General features: G+C 47.9%; 1 protein-coding gene across 4 annotated transcripts in view; it reads left to right on the top strand.

The window, feature by feature from the left end:
- Kirrel3 (kirre like nephrin family adhesion molecule 3) overlaps positions 1 to 19710 on the top strand; it is a 564018-nt gene that overhangs the window by 475984 nt on the left and 68324 nt on the right. For all 4 annotated transcript variants that reach the window (XM_070038307.1, XM_070038306.1, XM_070038310.1 and 1 more), the window contains exons 3-4: positions 1907 to 2056; positions 9451 to 9600. In XM_070038307.1, coding sequence (XP_069894408.1) covers positions 1907 to 2056; positions 9451 to 9600 — 300 coding nt within the window. The remainder of the gene's footprint in view (positions 1 to 1906; positions 2057 to 9450; positions 9601 to 19710) is intronic.

The raw sequence follows: 19710 nt of genomic DNA, 5'->3' as shown, positions 1-19710 counted from the left end.
AGAGCTGGAGTTCACGTGCAGTCCAGGCCTGGGCTTTGTGCTCCCTAGAAAGACAGCAACCAGTGTCTCGCATCTCAGTGGTGCTGGGTTGGAGGGGAGAAGCCATGGCAGCTGCTGGCTCCATTTCCCTTCTTCGTATGTCTACATCTGCAGGGTTAAGCAAGAGCAAGGACTGAGAATACCAACAGGACAAGCCAGGTTCCACCATTCTTTAACTGTGTGACCTTGAGCAGGTCACTATGTCTCTCTGATCGTGGGGTTTTTGTCCTTTAAAATGAGGGCGGTACATGCCCTGAAACCTAAGTAGATAGACTACAGGGAAAAGGAGGTCGTGTAATGCACTGATGACCCCGTATGCCATTGTCCGTTCAAATGTGTCCCTCCCAGGAACAGGATCACACCATCTCCCTTTTTCAATGCCTGCCTCCAGAACAGAGTTAGGTCACTGCAGCCCAGCATGGGAGAATTTGTCTTCAGAGCCAAGAAGAATTAGATTCCCATCCCCCACCCCACCACGGACAGCTCACTGGGAAGTTCAGTGAACTAAGCCCTCACTTCCTACCCCCTGCTGAAATCTGATGATGCTCCCTGTGGGTGCTGTTTTCATGGCTCCTGCGGGCACAGTAAGCACCCAGGAACGGAGAGAGTGATGAGCCAGCTCACCCCAGTTACAGCTCCTCACCAACCTGTGTTTTGCTTCCTCTTCTGGAAAATGGGAATTTAAAAAAATAGTGCCTACTATTTTTAGGTTGTTTTAAGAATAAAATAAATATTAATGAGCTAATATTCTCTTGAGAATGTTAGAGAAGAACTTGGTGCCTTGTACACATGGCATGTTAGTGTAATAGAACATGAACTGGTCGTGGAGATCGTTGTGTTACCTTATTCAGAATTGTGGATGGGACACAAAGGCTGAGCAGGGCCTGCTGCAGAGAAGGAGAGGATAGTGATAAAGTAAAAGAGTACAACCACTCTGGACAGTAATCCGGAGTAGTCCTTAAAAAACTAAACATAGCTCTTCCCTACAACCCTGCCATACCACTCATGGGCCTCTACCATAAAGACACTTGCACACTCATGTTCGTTGCTGCACTATTCACAATAACCAAGCTATGGGAACAACCCAGATGCCCTACAATAGATGAGTGGATCAAAAAAAAAAAAATGTGGTACCTATAATGGACTTTTACACAGCCATTAGAAAGAATAACATTATGTCATTTGCAGGGAAATGGATGGACCTAGAACAAATCATGTTAAGTAAAGTATGCCAAGCTCAGAGAGACCAACAGTGCATGTTTTCTCTCATTTGCAGAAGCTAGTTCTAAAATACACGGGGACATGATCAATTATACGGGACTCTAGGCATTCACACACAGTGAGACCAAAGGAGGAGAAGAACAGAAAGGCATAATACTTATGCGCCTCTGATCATATAAAATATTATTTATCAAAATGAACTCCAGGAAATGGAAACAAGAGGTTTTTCAAAGAAAAAAAAGGGGACAGGATAGGGAGAGGATACAGTGAAACACAATCACCAGCGCTTACCACTCCTGATCCTTTGTACTCTCAGGATTTGCGAAAATCGCATGACTTTGAAAGCAAGAAGAGTTAAGAAAATGTTCCATGGTAAGAAGAGAGTGGCCTGTTCCAAAGGTGGCTGGGCATGGCCTGTGGAACCTAGGAGCATGGCTGGCCCCTTGGTGGAGTAGAGAGGTTGAATAGAGGAGGAAGGGGAAGAGATCAATCCACAAAAGCAAAAGATACCGGATAGTGGGAGGGCCAGCAAGAAACTCTGGAGGAAGTCCATGCCCCAGGGCCAACTCTGGTTCCAGAACTTGAGGAAAGCTCTTCAGGTACAGCTGCCTGCACTAACAGACTATTGTGCTTCTCCCTTTCCTAGGCCAAGTCTACTCCTTCAGCCAGCAGCCCCAGGACCAGGTGGTGGTATCTGGACAGCCAGTGACGCTGCTGTGCGCCATTCCAGAATATGATGGCTTCGTTCTGTGGATCAAAGATGGTTTGGCTCTGGGAGTAGGCCGCGATCTCTCCAGTGAGTACTTCCAGACTCCCCAAAATGGTCCAGTACCTGCCACTGCCTCTTCCACCCCTCTACCCCCACAGAGAACACCCTGGCCCATCTCTGCAGACATTGAGGGGTCAAACCTCCCATCCTCATTGCAATTCCATGGGTAATCAAGCTAGAACAATCCTGAATCTAGAACCTCTAGGAGTGAGGGGGCCTCAGAAGTCAGTGAACTACAAGAGACCCTTCATTCTGGTGATGAGTCCAGTGTTCTGTGGAGAGCCAGTATCAGACATGATTGACTTCAAGTCTGATTTCTGCAAATCAAGTGTTCTTATTTCTGGGCCCCAAATACATCACCTTTTATCAAGGTGTGATCCATCATCCCATCCAACAAGAGAATCAAGTCAATGAAAGCTGTATTTAAAAAATCCTGGTTAGAACCCAGATGCCCCTCAGTAAATGAATGGATCAAGAAAATGTGATATATAGATATATATAGATATAGATAGATAGATAGATAGATAGATAGATAGATAGATAGATAGATAGATAGATAGATAGATAATGGATTTCTATGCCTCCATAAGAAAGAATGGCATTGCCCCATTTGTTAGGAAATGGAAAAACTTGGAAAAAATTATATTAAGTGAAGTAAGCCAGGCCCAAAGAAACAATAGGTCCCATGGTTTCTCTTATTTGCAATTACTAGTATATGTCTGGGAAAGCAGAAAAAGTCAAAAGCTATGTACCTATGACCAGATAAGATGATGTTAAGTGAAATGAACCCCAAGATAGGGAGACAAGTGTTTTTTTTTTGCTATTGTTCCTAACGTATTTATAATGTACCATGTGACTGTTTTGTTTCTTTGTATGTTCCTCCCAACGGTATAACCCCTGTTTTCACTGTATTTGATGTCAGTGCCCTGTATCTTGTATATACACTTCTCTAACTTGGGGAGGGGAAGGGAAAAAACAAAATGCTTAAATAGGTATACAGGTTGACCCATTGTAACAATGAGATGTACAAGACACTATGTTGAAAAATGAACTTTACAATTTAGGTGGGGAGGAGGTGGGGGAGTGTAGCTGTGGAGGTGGGAGGGAAGGGATGGTAGGGAAAAACGAAGGAGGAGGTAACAATGTTTAATAGGAAATGTACTCATTACCTTGTTCATGTAACTGTAACCCCTTTGTACAGTATTTTTACACTAAAAAATGTATTTTTAAAAAGTCCTGGCTAGCCTTAGTGGTAACTTCTAAGAAAAGACAAAGCCGGGCTTTGCATCTGTAATCAGGTGGCTTACACCTGAAATCCTAGTTCTTAAGAGGTTAAGATCCGAGGATCCCAGGTCAAAACCACCCCAGCAGGAATGTCCATGAGACTCATCCCCAATTAACCACCACCACCAAAAAAAAAAAAAAAAAGGCTGAAAGTGAAAGCTGTGGAACTGGGATACAGCACCAAAAGTATGCAAAAAAAAAAAAAAAAAAAAAAGCCAAGGTACAGTATGAGTCATGAGTTCAAGCCCAAGTACAAAGAAGGAAAAAAAGAAAGACGGAAGGAAGGAAGGAAGGAAGGAAGGAAGGAAGGAAGGAAGGAAGGAAGGAAGGAAGGAAGGAAGGAAGGAAGGACAAGAGGGAGGGAGAGAGGGAGGAAGGTAGAGAGGGAGGGAGGGAGAAAAAAGGAGAGAGAAAAGAAAGGGCTGGGAAAGTGGCTCAGTGGTAGAGAGCTTACCTTGCATGCATGAGGCCCTGGGTTCAATTCCTCAGCACCACATAAGTAGAAAAAAAAAGCCAGAAGTGGCACTGTGGCTCAAGTGGTAGAGTGCTAGCCTTGAGCTGAAGAGCTGAGGGGCAGCACCCAGGCCCAGAGTTCAGGCCCCACGACCAGACTCCCCCCCCCAAAAAAAAGAAAGAGAGAAAGAGAAGGAAGGAAGGAAGGAGGGAGGGAGGAAGAGAAAGATGGAGGGAGAGAAGGAGGGAGGGAAGGAAGGAGGGAGAAAAGGAGAGAGGAGAGAGAAAAGAGAAAGGAGAGAGAAAGAGAAGAAAGAAAGAAAGAAAGAAAGAAAGAAAGAAAGAAAGAAAGAAAGAAAGAAAGAAAGAAAGAAAGAAAGAAGAAAGGAAGGAAGGAAGGAAGGAAGGAAGGAAGGAAAGAGAAAGAGGAAGGAAGGAAGACTAAAGGAAGGAAGGAAAGAGTAAAACGAAAGAAGAGAGAAAACAATGAAAGAAGAGAAAAAAAGAACAGAAAAGAGAAAGGACAGGAAGGATTCATAACAAATTCCAAACACATTCAGCCACGCAGTGTCTACCCTGGGGGAGGGTCCCCACAGCTGCCAATGGTGGCCATGTGACTTCCCTGGTCAGTTCCCATGTTGTGTCTTTGGTTAAGTCCTATTCATGGCCACCACAAGCTCAGCTAAGCACCTTTCCAATGTACACTCTTCCCTGGGAAAAAAAGGAATGGAGCCATCTTCCTGGTCACTCACCCACTGGCCATTATTACTCAGCCTTGGGACAGGTAGGGCCGTGGCTACTTGCTAGGGTTGACACACGCAGTAAAGTTCAGAAGGACAGAGCTGGGTATGGTTCTCCCTGAGTTTTGGGAATGGCGGAGGGCGGAGGCTCAGTTAGAAATATATATTCAGCTGAGAAGTGCTTTTGCCTCGTTCCTGGTGTAAAGCTGCAGGGAAATAAAAAAAAAATCGAAGTGCACGCAGGAACCTATGACTGGGAAATTAATATTTTAAAATGTGAGTTATATCTTGCCCCCAAAAAATGTATATTGAAACATTATAGCAATGGTCAATAGCAGTCACTGGGTTTGAATGCTGCAGCTGGGCTGAGCATGGATAAAATACACAATAATATCTCCAAAATATACTGTGCTGCCATAAAGCTTAAGTATTATAGGGACCAGCCAATTTCTGAGGTTCTGAACTCCCTCACCCTGTAGAAACCAGAGAAGGATATGACCTTTCCAAACGAGAATTGCTCGTATTCGGGATGGCACTGAGCCTAGCCCTGCACTGCTGCTTCATAGGAAGGCTGTGTGTGGTCGTGGAGGATGGCTTTTAATGTTAAGTCATAAACAGGAGTCTTGTTAGGTCCAAGGCGGCCGAGAGGAGGTTGTAGGTCATAAAGGATGGTTCATAAATGGTCATCACAGTGAGGGGAAACTCCCTGAACCCGGGACCTGGATGCTCTCCCTGAGCTCTTTTACTCAAAGCTAGCACTCTATCACTATGACCCACAGCTCCACTTCCAGTTTTCTGGTGGTGGTTAATTGGAGATAAGAGTCACAGACTTTCCTGCCCCAGCTAGCTTCAAACCGCAATCCTCAGATCTCGGCCATCTGAGTAGCTAGGATTATAAGCATGAGCCACCAGCACCTGGCCATAAGTGGTTTTCTGAGATCTCAGATCAGAGCCCGCTTTGTGCTAAAGAACAACAGACTTGAATGACTGGAGATCAACTTTCTTCCAACTTGATCTGGTTACAGAAAGAAGGTGCCAAGAAGAACAAATAGCTCAAGCTCCTGAGAAATACTACACGTTACGTCGCTTGTTCCAAAACATCAGTCTGACCGTGATGATAGGTTCTCACAGGCTCAATAAATACTGCTCACTTTCCTCACAAGGAAGAGAAAGAATTCTGTTCACCTGTAGAGCGCTTAATGCCTTGGTCATTTTCCTGCAGGGAAACTGAGGGCCTCTGCCATCTGCAACTGTCTTCCATCTGTACAGTGTCACCCCATTCGGTCCACTGAGAATGATACCCTCAATGTAGACCTAATGTTCTCTATCCAAGGCCAGAAACATTGAAAACAGTGATTTATAAACACAAGGCCAGAAACACTTTTTTTATGTTAAGTGATTTATAAACACATTCTGTCATATGGCTAAGAACACAGAATTTTTCCCTAAGAAGTCAAAGTGCTTCTCAGATTTTATCTCATAAATTTACAATGGTCTACTTGGGGGTGGGCAGGTAAACCAAGTCACCATTGATGAAGAAATTAATTCAATGATATAACCAACCCCAATACACAGAATTCTTTCGGCTAGCCCCAAAGGATCACCTACCCTGTCCGCTGTTGCTTCCAAAGACAGAACCCTTTGCCTGACCTCACTATGTTTTATTTAAAGTAGCATGTATACATTAGTCATCATGAGCCAGGAATTTTTCATAGATTACCCTATTGAATCTTTGCCTATAGAGGACTCTAGCATTGTCCCTCTCCATTATACTGATAAGGAAACCAAGTCACAAAGAAGTTAAGGTACCTCATCCAAGACAGCCCAAGACAACAGACTGAGGAAATACAACTAACCTAGGCAGTGTAGCTGAGCACCTAGACTCTCCATAGTTTTACCACCTTTGCTAATAGAAAGTAGGGATTCTGTAGAAGGAGCTAAAAGTTCCTCAGAATCTATTGCCTCTGAATATGTTTTGCAAAGATGCTGCCAATCCTTGGGATAGCATCGCAGCTCGACACCTAATTAGGCAAATACAAACAAACCCATCACTGATGTTTTCGGCAACTCATGAGAGAGAAATCCTGCTGCTGATAGCTTGCAAGACAACAAAAACACCAGCTCCAGCCAAGATGCCTGCAGGAGATCAGAGACTAATCACAGGACAGCGGGATCCAGAGGCTGGGCTGGAGGGGCCCAGGCAGTGAGCCAGCTGCCTTGAAGGCAGCAGCAAGGAGAAGATTGCACAGGAATCCCACCCTAGCCCCTTGCCTGGACCAGCTCCTCCAGCCTTGCTCACCTGGGTGTCTTTCCTTTACCACTAGCAGGCAGAAGGATGGGTAACAAGGCAGGAAATTCCCTGGGGTGGGTGGGGGGATGCAGAGAAAGCTGATCTTGTGTGCTTTTCTGGAGGCCATGGCTCTGTGCTAGCATGGTGAGGACAATGTTAGAGCCTGGAAGGGCTCCACTGCCGGGGAAGCCCGCAGTGCATGCTGGGACGTCTGATAGAGGATGGCAGCTACTTACCTGTCTTATCTCTGGGCCCTAGGCTTATGCAAATGAAATGGTCTTAGAGCCCACCTGGTCCAATCTTTCATCCAGTGTGAGGGACCTTGTTACCCTCTGTGATGGTGCAGGTCCTTCTTTAACAATCCAAATAGTTAAGAAAATTCCTGGAGTATTCCCTGCCCATGAATGCTACACATCAGACCTACAACAAGGGACTGGGAAATCTTTGAAGAGAGTGACTGAACGGTCTCTTTGTTGGCTTCTGTTTGGGTCTGTCTCTGTTTCTGACTTGCTTAAGCCCTTGTCTCCTCTTTGGGAGACCGAATGTGTCCACCCCTGTCCTCCTAGGCCTCGTTCTGAGAACTGTCACTTGTCCTGACAAGAGTCCTTTAGAAAATAGAGCCATTTGGGGGCTACCAGATGCAAGTGGAAGCAGAGGAGAGAGCAACCAGGGCAGGGAGGAAATGTGGGAGTCTATCTGTAAATCCCATGGTGAAGAGATGGTTGGGGTAAGGGAACAATGGAAAATGTATCTTGCCTGGATAAACTAAGGAGATTTAGAGCCCAAGATCCAGACGAGAGAGAGAAACAGCCCCGCCTGGCCAGCCCTGACTTAAGTCAGCATTTATATTCTACTCCACAGGGCAGCGGGAAAGCTGATTAATGATTTATCAACCTCAAACTTTTATTTATCTATTATTCATTGCCAGTGGTATAAGGGGCCCCAAATTCCTAAGTATCATGAGAGTCTCTTAAGTGGTTAATCAGGCCCTGGGGTTTGGGAGATGGGAAAACAGAATGACTAGAAAGGGACTACAATGGTTTAAGGTGTCCAGGAGTCCCTAGACACCGGTCAGCCGGGCCTGGATTTCTACTTCCTATCCATCCTGAGACAAAACTTTTCACCAAAAATTGCTTTTGATCTTTTTTCCAAGCATTTTGTGCTTTCCTTCCTTCTCTCCCTTACTGTTCTGTTTTCTCATGAACCTGTGTCTCTCTATGTGTTTCTGTCTCTCTATCTCTGTCTCTGTATATCTCTTTCTCTATGTCTCTCTGTCTCTTTCTTTCCCCATTTATGAGGATCATGTATTAGATGTGCATTAGTAGACCGTAGTACTAAGCATACACCACTTCCCAGGGCAATGAGCCAATTAGGTCTGCCCCTACTTACCATTTTCAACTCTTCTCTAGCCTTTCTTATCTAATACTTGCCTCTCTGATTCTCCTACCAAACCAACAAATCTGCATGCATGTACACACACGCACCCATGCACACACATACACATATGCATGCACACGTGCACACACACACACACACACACCCCACCCTGGGAAAGTCTTGCTATTGTGCTTCCTACACTGAGCACACCTCCCACTTCTGTGCCTGCTGCCATCTACATCTTTCTACCTCTGCCCTAGTGTAGAGAGAAACTTAAATGTTCCCTCTTCCCTCTGAAAATGTCACCATTTTAGTCTGAAATAAACTCACAATAGATGACAGACCACCAGGGGAAATCCATGCTTTATTTATTAATATGCAGAAACATAGGAGCTTTTTGAGACTCAAGTAAAGAGGGAAAGAGTGGCGGCTTATGCCTGTAACTCCAGCCACTCAGGAGGTAGAATTCAGGAGGATCGTGGTTTGAGGCCAGACTAGGTAAAAAGCTAATATATACCCAACCAATAAGGCAGGCATGATGATATAATCCTGTAGTCCTACCTTTGTAGGAGTCCACCCTTGGGCAAAAATACAAGACACTCGCTGAAAAATTAAGTAAAGCAAAAATGCTGGGATCATGCGATCCTAACTACAAACCTACTACTCAGGAGGCTGAGATCTGAGGATCAAGGTTCAAAGCTAGACTGGGCAGACAAATCTGAGACACTCTGATCTCCAATTAACCACCAAGAAATTCTAGAAGTAGAATGCCCAGGCCTTGAGTTCAAGCCCCAGTACCCTCCCCCAAAACAATCCACTGAGCTTATAGCTCAGAATGACAGAACACCTGCCAAGTACACTAGTACAACCTAAATCAACAAGCAAAACAACATGAAACCAAAACCCAGAGAGCAAGCAGGGACTCCAGGCTGTCAGTGGAGAGAGCGCTACAAGTTAGGGAGGAAATCACTCTAAGGACCAAGGCTGGCTTACTATGCAGATAAAGATCATCTGGTGTGCTAGGTATAGGTCAGGTGTCAGATTCTCCCTCCATCTCTTCTTGGAAAAGACTTTCCGGGCAAAAAGGGGAAAGAGGAGACCAGATGCTCTGCCCACATCTGCTGTGGATCACTCCGTGTGTTTTCTTGAGTGTGCTTTGCTTTTGCAGAGTGCAGCTTTTAGGAACCATTCTCTCCAGGGTCTGTGGCACCCACGAATTGCCACTGGGAAATAAGCCGACAAAGATCTTCTCACCCGCCTGCTGTCTTCCTCCACAGGCTACCCACAGTACCTAGTGGTGGGGAACCACCTGTCGGGAGAGCATCACCTGAAGATCCTGAGGGCAGAGCTGCAGGACGATGCTGTGTACGAGTGCCAGGCCATCCAGGCCGCCATCCGGTCCCGCCCTGCACGCCTCACTGTCCTGGGTAAGAGCCACGTGCACACAGGGACATAGATGCTCCAGGAGGCTCTTTCTGGATGGGCAGGAAGGCTAATGCAGGCTTCTGGATACTCTACAATGTGAAGAGGGCCAGGTTCAGAGAGGGTGTGTGGCATGATCTGTGCGCCCCTTCTTCCTGAGCCCTCCTCTCCCTTTCCACTTCAGAGTCAGCCTGGAGCTTGATTTCCCCCATGACTTGTGTCCATAGGAAATAGCAGCTACTCTGGCTCCTCCTTCCTCACCCCCATGGCTCCTGGCAATCCTGGTTCTGGGGTCCATGTAAGGTTCTTCTTCCACTCTTCCCCTTGCTTTTCACCCCACATGTCCCCTGGACAGCTCTCCTGAAGAGGTCCATGGTCTCAGGCCCACCTGAGGCCTGGGGAGGGACTGGGCTCACTTGGTGGCCCCTCTCATTCCTGGAGCCGTTGTAGATCTCAGTCCTGGTTGTCTCCCTTCTCTGTTGTGATAATGTTCTGGAGGATCGCTGTCCAGCTGTTCTAGAGAATCGGGGACACAGAGCAGAGAAGAGGTCCATGGTCTCAGGCCCGCCTGAGGCCTGGGGAGGGACTGGGCTCACTTGGTGGCCCCTCTCATTCCTGGAGCCGTTGTAGATCTCAGTCCTGGTCGTCTCCCTTCTCTGTTGTGATAATGTTCTGGAGGATCGCTGTCCAGCTGTTCTAGAGAATCGGGGACACAGAGCAGAGAAGCAGGCCTTGCACTAAAGTAATGATATGATAGCTCATAATTGCTAAGCAGCTTGAAGCAAACCCTCAAAGCTCTGCTGTTCACTCACCTCCGCTGCTGCTGGCCCACTTGTGAGGGTCAGAGATTGCTACCCTAAATGAGAAACTGAGGCTCAAAGAAGCGGAGGGCCTGGCCTAGGCTGAGCCAGTGCGGCGAACCCCTTCTCGGCCAGCGAGGAAGAACGACCACCACACCAAGAGTCTTCTCAGATCACACTTTATTGGAGAGCCTTCTTACTTGTAGGAGAGCTTGAGCGCGAGAGAGCGTGCACCCAAAACATGGCCGCTTATATAGGGAATAGGGACACGTGTCGTTCTATCATTGGTCGTCTGCCTTTCACCGTCACCAGGTGCCACGGGATTGGCTGGGGACTCTACATGGCTCGCGCATGCGCAAAGCCCAGGACCCACCGTCCCGCCAAGCACTGCCTAATATGGAGTTGTTTACCTCAAAACTGCAAGGAAGTGGGCGGCGCCTTGTAATGGCGTTCGCCCCGCTCCCCGCAAGCCAGAACTCCTTACACCCCTTCCCCAGCCCCTTCTGGGTGTATCTCTGCCAAGCCTGTGTGGCTTGAACGGGGACAGGCAGGAGAGCTGCTACAGACCTGTGAAGACAGGGTCAGCAGCTGGGGTGCCGCCTCAGGTCCTGGCAGATAAGAGGCACGGCTGCTCTGAGATGAAATATTGAAGAGCATGTCAGGTTATCTTCAGATCTACACAGCCAAACACACGGGACAGATGATTCTAAGCACGCAGTAGACAGGCCCCAGAGGACCACTTACCAGCTCGGAGTTAGGCTGAGACAGGGAGGAGAGCAAGGCCAACCTCACCAACCTCCACCCCGCAAGTCTCCTCTGGCCTACAAGGAGAGAGATGGGAAATGAACTGTCCCATGGGGTAAATAGGCTGAATGACTGAGCTGGAGGCTGGCCTTACGAGGTGCATCCATTGTAAAAGGGATCAACAGCCCCGCCCCCTCCACACACACCCCAAATGAGACAGGAATTCTAAGTGAGGTAGAGAGAGAGAGAGAGAGAAGGCTGGGGGCTTAGAAATTTTTGTTTCCCTTTCTTCCTTTCTTTCTTTTTTTCGTTCTCTTTCTTTCTTTTTTGTTTGTTTTGTTTGGTCATGGTTCTTGAATTCAGGACCTTGGACACTGTCCCTGAGCTTTACACTCAAGGTTAGCACTCTAACTTTCAGCCACAGCTCTACTTCTGCTTTGGGGTGGTTACTTACAAGGAGATAAGAGATTAATAGACGTTCCTGTTCCAGTTGGCTTTGAACCATGATCTTCAAATCTTAGCCTCCAGACAGAGCCTCTCTCTCTCTCTGTCTCTCTGTCTCTCTGTCTCTGTCTCTGTCTCTGTCTCTCTGTCTCTCTGTCTCTGTCTCTGTCTCTGTCTCTGTCTCTGTCTCTGTCTCTCTCTCTCTCTCTCTCTCTCTCTCTCTCTGTCTCTCTCTCTCTCTCCCTGATTTGGTTGGAGATTACAAACTTCAAGAACACATTTGCTAAGCAAAATTGTAGGATAATCATCTTTCAAAGATACTTTCTAAAGAGGAGCAGAGGATGCTGGGAAAAGGAAAATTGCAGCATTGTCCACTCTCCTGACTGGATGCAGAAGTTAAAATCTATGCAGACTCATCTTGTCCTTAAGGCGCGGCAGCTCCCAGCTAAACCTGGCCACTCAGCCTGCCTCCCCACTGCTATCTCAGTCAGACAACAAAGCCCAATGTAGTCAAAGTCCAAATGACTTACAGATAAGCAAAGGGAGAGACTCAGAGAGGCAAAGGCAATTGCAGGAGGTCACACAGCTTAATTAACATTTAAAAACACCTCTACATTTTCCAGCTCCAAGCCAATGGGTCTTTGCGTAGTCTCCTGGTCCCAAATGTCAGCAGAATGTCATCTGTCCAGCTAGTTAGGAGCCAGGCTTCTCTGAGCAGAGCTTTGGGATCCTGGATCACGTCTAGAAGGCATTTGTTCTTCCTTCCCTTTCCACAGGGGCCTGGCCTGGCATTACTTCTGGGAACAGAGCTGGGTTTGTGGGAAGAGTCTGGAGATCAGCTGAACAAGGGGTGCCTTTATAGATCCCAGCAGCATCCCCTCAGTGTAACTCTTTTTTTTTTTTTTTGCCAGTCCTGGGGCTTGAACTCAGGGCCCAGGCACTGTCCCTAAGCCTCTTCGTACTCAAGGTTAGACTCTACCACTTGAGCCACACATTTTTCTTTTCTTTTTTTTTTTTAGTAGTTTATTGGAGATAAGAGTCTGACAGACTTGTCTGCCCAGGCTGGCTTCAAACAGTGATCCTCAAAGCTCAGCCTCCTGAATAGCTAGGATTTCAGGCATCTTGTCTATCAAACTTGTCTAAGCACACTGAACCAGAGCAAAAAGAAGCTACCCAGGCTTTGCAGTCCTAACTCCTTGGGGACTCCCTAGGCCTCCATCCTCAGCCATTCCTATAAGCCCCACTACATGCCCACTCCAGGTCCTGTTCAGTCCCACAGATCCCCCTTCCCCATGAGTACTGCAGGGTTCTTCTTGTCAAAGTTTCTCCAAGGTGTGAGGCTGAGAAGGGAGCCCTGGTCTGGGGTGAGTGGCTGGACAGAATGGCTGTTTAGCAGAAGGGAAGGAGGTGATCATATGCATCCTAGCCCAGCTGCCTTCCATCCCAACCAAGACCCCATCTGCTTTACTGTGACATCTCAGCCCTGGAAAATATCCCAGCCTCTTCCCTGAGGGGGGCTGCCTTCCCAGGAATGAGAGAGCTTCCTAATTTAGTCTGTATTTGCTTGAGATAGATTTTTAATTAAATAAAGTAAGAGCCTGATTAGAACCTGCAGAAGATGTGAGAGCAGAATCAGATGGTATTCCGACGAAATTGCAAAGCAAACACTTTGGCTGGAACAGAGGGAGGCCTCCAGGGGTCTTCCATCAAAGCACCAAGTGAGGAGGGCAAATACGAGAGATTATATAGCCAACAGATGTGCGTTGTTAAAATATGCATCTGCCCGCAGCAGGCCCAGAGAAGCCAGAGGGCGGGTTCTCAGAGCCTGGCCAGCTCTGGGGAGGGTGTGGGACCCGCCCGCAGCCAAACCCAGAGTCACAGACACATTAATTAGCGTTGTGTTTTCAGATCTCAGATGCAATCAGGCAAGGAACAACTTTGAGCTGAGCGTGTATAACCCTGAGGGGACAAGAGGGAGGAGCTGGAAAATGAGGGAAAGATGGCTGGAGGAATGGCACTAGAGAAAACTGGGGAGCCACCGTCTGGGCTCATGGCTGCTGTGTTTTCTCCATACCCCAACCAGCTGTCCAGATTCAGACTCAGCTTGGCCAGGGAGCCAGGAAAGGCTTTCAACCCACAGAACAACTCAGGAGGCTTGACGTCCTGAAAAGAGCCACAGACTCAGAGGCAATAGCGGCCCTCCCTCTAGCCCAGCTGTGTGATCATGATCTCATGACTCAACCTCTCTGGGTTCCAGTTTCTTCACCTATAAAATGAAAGGTGATGCTTTAAAAAAGAAAGGAGTTGATGGCTAAGAATGGTCCAGTTCCCAAAAGGCTTTATTTCCAGAGTCAGGAGTCCAACTTGCTTGCATCAACTATTTTAGGAAATTGGGCCAGCCCCCACCAGAGCTGAGATTCGTATGGTGCCTGAGGCTTAGCAGGTAACTGATCAGAATGGCTTGGACAATATCCCACCTTGCTGCTAGGAGAGGGGACCTCTCAAAGTCCAACCTGCCCTGGGATTCTGGACTTAGCTCTGGACCTTAACCTCCAGGTCTCCCTTGGTATCCAGATTCTCTGTGTCTCTGGCCCTTTCTGCAGAGGTTCAGCTTAGCTGGCCATTTTGACCTTCTAGCACATGTACAGAGCTGTGGTGTGGTAAGAAGAGCTCTGGGCTGAGAAAGAGAACACCCTCTTGCCACTCACTATGACTTGGGGCAATGGCATTAGAGATGAAATGGGACTTCTTTGGTCCAACTCCTTAAACCACACTTAGTCCAGAGCAGGTATCCAATATATTTGTTTATTCTGCGGGGGGGGGGGGGGGGGGGTGTGTGTGCACGCAGGTGCGCATACACATGCCAATACTGGGGCTTGAACTCAGGGCCTAGGTGTTGCCCCTTGGCTTTTTTTGCTCAGGGATATCACTCTACCACTTGAACCACAGCTCTATTTCTGGCTTTTTGTTGGTTAGTTGGAGATAAGAGTCTCATGGAGTTTTCCTGCCCAGGCTGGCATCAAACCATAATCCTCAGATCTCAGCCTCCCGAGTAGCTAGAATTACAGACATGAGCCACCAGCATCCAGCTTATTTTTTTAATGAAAATGAATGAATGAATGAGTTTTAGTAAAGAGACCAACCAAATAGCACTGTGAACATCAAACATACACACACATATACTCTCTACAAACAATAAAGAACCATGCATTTTAAAGCTCTACACACACACACACACACACACACACACACACACACACACACACACACACGCACGCACATGCACAAGTGCACAGTGCCTGCACATTTTCCCAAAGTCAGAACTGTAGGATCCCATCTTGCCTGAAGACCCAGAACTCAAGGAATTGGGATTCCCTGGGCAGGAAGAAAATCAGTGCTAAGGATTTGATCAACAAATATTTTCAGCACACATAGCATAGATGGAGCTCTCATCTAGCTACTCAAGATTCACCAGTAAACAAAAGGCTCTCTCTGCCCTAAAGGCAGTTGGTTCCTACCAAGGAGAGAGACAGCCAACAAATGACAGGTTAAACAAATAAATCGGGCCATAGAATCTCACTTCTTTTTTTTTTCTTTTTGTCAGTTATGGGGCTTTCACTCAGGACCTGGACACAGTCCCTGAGCTTTTTCACTAAAAGCTAATGTTCTACCACTCTGAGCCACAGCACCAGTTTTCTAGTGGGTAATTAGAGATAAGAGTCTCACAGACTTTCCTGCCTGGGCTGGCTTTGAACCAAGATCCTCAGATCTCAGCTTCATGAGTAGCTAGAATTACAGGCATGAGCCACCAGTGACCAGTTTTCACGGGATGTCTGATGGTAATAAATGCTTTGAGAATTTAAAATATATACTAGCTGGATATGGGGGGGAGGTGTCATGTTTGCAAGAGGGGAAGAGTAGCTGATGTCAGATTAAGTATTAAAGGGGCATTTTCCCATTCCTCCCCATTTCCCTCTTCCTCCTGGCCCCTTTCTAATATTAACTCTGCTATCTTGCTAGGAATAAAGATAGCTTCCCAACTCCACATGAATTATTGAAGATGAAGACTAAGTCAATTCAAATAAAGAGAGTGTCTTGTACTAGGCTATCAAGACTGAGATACTGAAGGGGACAAACAGCTGAGGTCCTTAGTTTGTTCTCCAAAGTCCATAGGTTGGACTTAGCAGCTGCCAGTCCCCCATCCCCAAACCGTCTGGGTAGCAGACTCCGAAGAGAAATGGCGAATACCTTGGCTACCTCTAGCAGAGGGTGGACAGCTGAGCTTCTAGCTCTTCCAGACATTTTGATTGCTAGAGAGCTACTGCCAGCCACCAGGGCAGGAAAAAGCAAATCAGTGGGAGATAGCCGAGCAGTGTTTTACACAACAACCCAGTCTCCCTACCATAGCTCACAAACTCCTCCATACTCTAAGACCTGCCATTTGCTCTCTCTCCAGCTCTGGCCCCACTACATCCCTATTCCAGATCTAATCAGCTCCCATCACTCACCATACCTCTGGGCTGCCTCTTCCTATGTTCCTGCCCGAATGTCCTTCCCACTGTTCTTCCCCTGACTGACCCTCTCCCCATGTTCCTATTGCTTTCTGCGGGCACCTATATCACAACCCTCTACATGCTCTATTGAAAGCAACTGCTCTCATGTCTGTTTCTCCCACTGGGTCTGTTTGGGGCAGCATCTTTCCTGCGTAGCCAAGGAGCACCTAGTGGGTCTTAGTGAATGGTAGTGAGTACCATTGGGTGCATGGGGGAGGGCAAATTAGGCAGGGTTTGTCCCTGGCAGATAGTAAGCCCAGATGCACAGAATGTGTTGAACGGCATTGTGTTGCATTGTGTGGCACTGCATCGCATGTGCTGTTGGGTTGGGTTGGGCTATGTTTGGAGCAAAAACTGCTGCATGATAACAGCTGTATGGTTTAGGGCTCAGTCTCTAGATGCCTGATCAGTTACCTCTGAAACCTGTCAGTGTCATTTTACCAACGGTGTGACCATAGCCAAGTTAATTAGGTCCTCAGTGCTGCTTTCTTTAGGTGCAAAATGGGAGAAAGAATCACACTGTTTTCATGGGGGCTATAGACAGTATTTAAGGAAACCTATATGCAACGCATGTCTCAGATGTGTGTGTGATGTGCAGCAAAACATGGAAGCACCCTGTGATTATTCTATTAACTATTTTTACTGTTGCTATTATTGTGACAGATCAAGACACACCAGCAAGTGAGTCTCCTTCCAGGGCCTTAGACTGGATCCTAAAGCTTTTCTGAGCAGAGGAAGGTAGAACCACCCCGCTTCTCTTGCAGTCTTCCCCCCCCCCCCCCCGGCTGCCCCCGTGCACAGCTCGGAAGACAAGCAGAATTGATTTCCTTATCTCCTTATTAAGCATGTTTTGCCTGGGCCCTGGCCTGGACTTAGGTGCTCTATCTCATTTGTGCTGTATGCTTGCTTCCTGCCACATTCATTACCCTGTGGTCACCCCCAAATAGGGGCAGCAAACAAGGCAGACAGATGGTGGGGAGAAGGAGGAGGAAATATCCTTATCTCTCCAAGTTCCATGTGCTATTATGAAACCCGCTCCCCACACCCACCCTGCTGCCAGCTCTTCCCGCTCCCTCCCTGCCATTCCACCCTTCCTGGTGGCCCAGACCACCCCAGGAGTCCCTTCTTCCCTCTCCCTTTTGCCACTACACACCCCTTCGCCTCCTACTTTAGCTCTGTGCTTACCTGGATAGCAAGATGACTGCTGAGAAGCATGGAGTTGCCTGAAACTGTCTGTCCATGTCCCTCTTAAAAACCGGAACTCCGGGGACAGCCAAGGAAGACTGATCTCAGAGGTCCACATTATGGAGTAGCTGCCTACCATAGTGGATGGGGTCCAGGGGAGATCGAGAGTCTCCCTGGAGGCCTTCATAGCTGCTAGATGGAGGTGAACTGACCTCCAGGACGGAGTTACTCTGGACCCTCTCTCTGGTCACCACCTTGACCCCATAGTGTCCCCTCCCTGTTAATCTACAAGTTCCCCCCCCCCAAGCAAGAACCCTCCATGCCTTCTCTTCCCACCCTTCTCCCCACCGTATCATCCTCATTGAGATGAGAGCCTCCCCTCCATGGAAAGGAAAAGACCCCCATTGGTGCTAAAGGGTTGGAGAGCCCTTTTGATGGGGCAGGGGCAGGTAGGCTGCTCATCAGGAAGGGGAAGACCGATGTCATGGATACATATCCCCTACCCTAGCCCACCCAGGACCATCCTGGGTGACTAGAGCAGACTGGTCACTTCCCAAGTGACCTACAAGACTTGTCACTGCTTGTCCAAAGACTCACTCTCCATTTAAAACTAGAAGTGACATCCCCAATGTCTGCCCCAGGGCCAACCCCTCCAGCTCCTTTGGATTCCACCACCAGGATAGAAAAAAACAAGGAGGTTCTTAGGGGCACACAGGGATCTGCTGCACAGTCTGCATGCCCTGTTTCCAGCTTCCAACCCCAGTGACCCTATTTTTGTCCACTTCAACATCCCCATCCCATCACTAGATGACTTCTGGGCAACCTTGACATCCTAAAAATTGGCAGCACCATACCTAGAGTGAGGTCAATTCTCCAGGGCCAAAGGACAAAGAGCCGTTGTCCAAGAGCCAGACAGCATACATTGCTGTCCTGGGTCTTGTCACCATCCTACTGTGACACCCAGGAGAATGATGTCTCACCTTGCAGACTCTGCTTTCTCCCTGGAAAGATGAAATCGAGATCCACTATAGAGTTTGTTCTGTGATGAGCTCAGCGCTGTTGATGGTTAGGGGTCTGAGCATGCAGGGCATTGTTCCCTGAGACCCTCTTCCTTGGCTCCTAAAATCAAGGATAAACCTGTGAGATGCTGGGCAGGCTCAGCTCCTGGACAAGCAGAGCACACATTCACACCACAGATATTTGCAAAAGGCAGGACCTTCATCCTCATGTGCCTGCCTGCAGTACTCAACCTGAAGTTCCAAGGCTGCCCAGGAAATCCAACCCAATACAAACCATTTTCCTCCACTCACCAGGGATCAGCTGCTCAGAGGAAGCCCTCACCTCTGGGGCTGGCTTCCAGCATCCTATGGGACGCCCACTTCTGTCTGGTGTCCTGCTGGGATCCTCCCATGGAAACCCAGCTGGCCATTGGCCATTTACATGCTCCCTAGGTATTCATTGATCATATTCTTGAACGTGCAGATTCTTGAGCATTGGACAAATGCACTGGTGCACATGCACACACACACACACACACACACACACACACACACACACACACACACACACACACACACACACTGCAGAGCATGGCCTAATCAACCTCCCCGTGATAGAAAGACACAAGAACGCTCAGTCAAGAGAATCAGTCACTGCTGGAAAGTGAACACATTCCTGCAGACTTGACCAAAGTATCGATTCTTGCCCCTTGTCAGGCCCAGAAAAGAATGGAGTAGTTGGAGCATGGTATTATCAGCACAAGCCACGCTTCTCCCATCGATCCCTCCTGATGACAAATGGAAAGCAGAGGAAGAGTCATAACAGGCAAGGGAAATCAGGCCCTGCAGTCACCTGGGGAAGAGATGTCCTCTCCTGCACCCCTGTGTCCGGTGGTCAGATCCAGGCCTCCACCTGAAGCCAGCCCTGATTGGGTCCAGAGAGACAAACTGGGCAGAGAGCCTTCGAAGAGCTAAAAATAGCTCCCTACTTCTGTGCTCTGACCTCAGCCTGGGCCCCAGACAAGGCTTTCATGGCAAATTATGGATTTAAAACTGGCAATGAATCTCCATTACAGCATGAAATGAGAAAGGAAAATGCCACTAAGTGGAAGCCTCCATTCCCACGAGGCAGCCATGGGGTGAAGGAGGGTACAGCAATGTGAGAAGTGGAGTCATATAGCCCACAGCTGACTCTCAGTGGCCAAGGCCAAGGAGAGAGAGGCTCTGGAGAATGGGCAGAGGCCCAAGGGAGACCCACACATGCACCCAGCCCCATGCTTTGATAGAAAGTGCCCAACAGCCAGGAGCCAGCACCTGACAATGGTCAATGTCCTGCAAAGAAAAGAGGTCCTGCTGCTTCAGAAGGGGCGTGGCCACGGCTGTGTCACTGC

The sequence above is a fragment of the Dipodomys merriami genome, unplaced genomic scaffold (assembly GCF_024711535.1).
Source record: "Dipodomys merriami isolate MVZ:Mamm:240054 unplaced genomic scaffold, mDipMer1.0.p SCAF_29, whole genome shotgun sequence".
Taxonomy (NCBI): domain Eukaryota; kingdom Metazoa; phylum Chordata; class Mammalia; order Rodentia; family Heteromyidae; genus Dipodomys; species Dipodomys merriami.
This window is presented reverse-complemented; position numbering and strand designations above follow the sequence as displayed.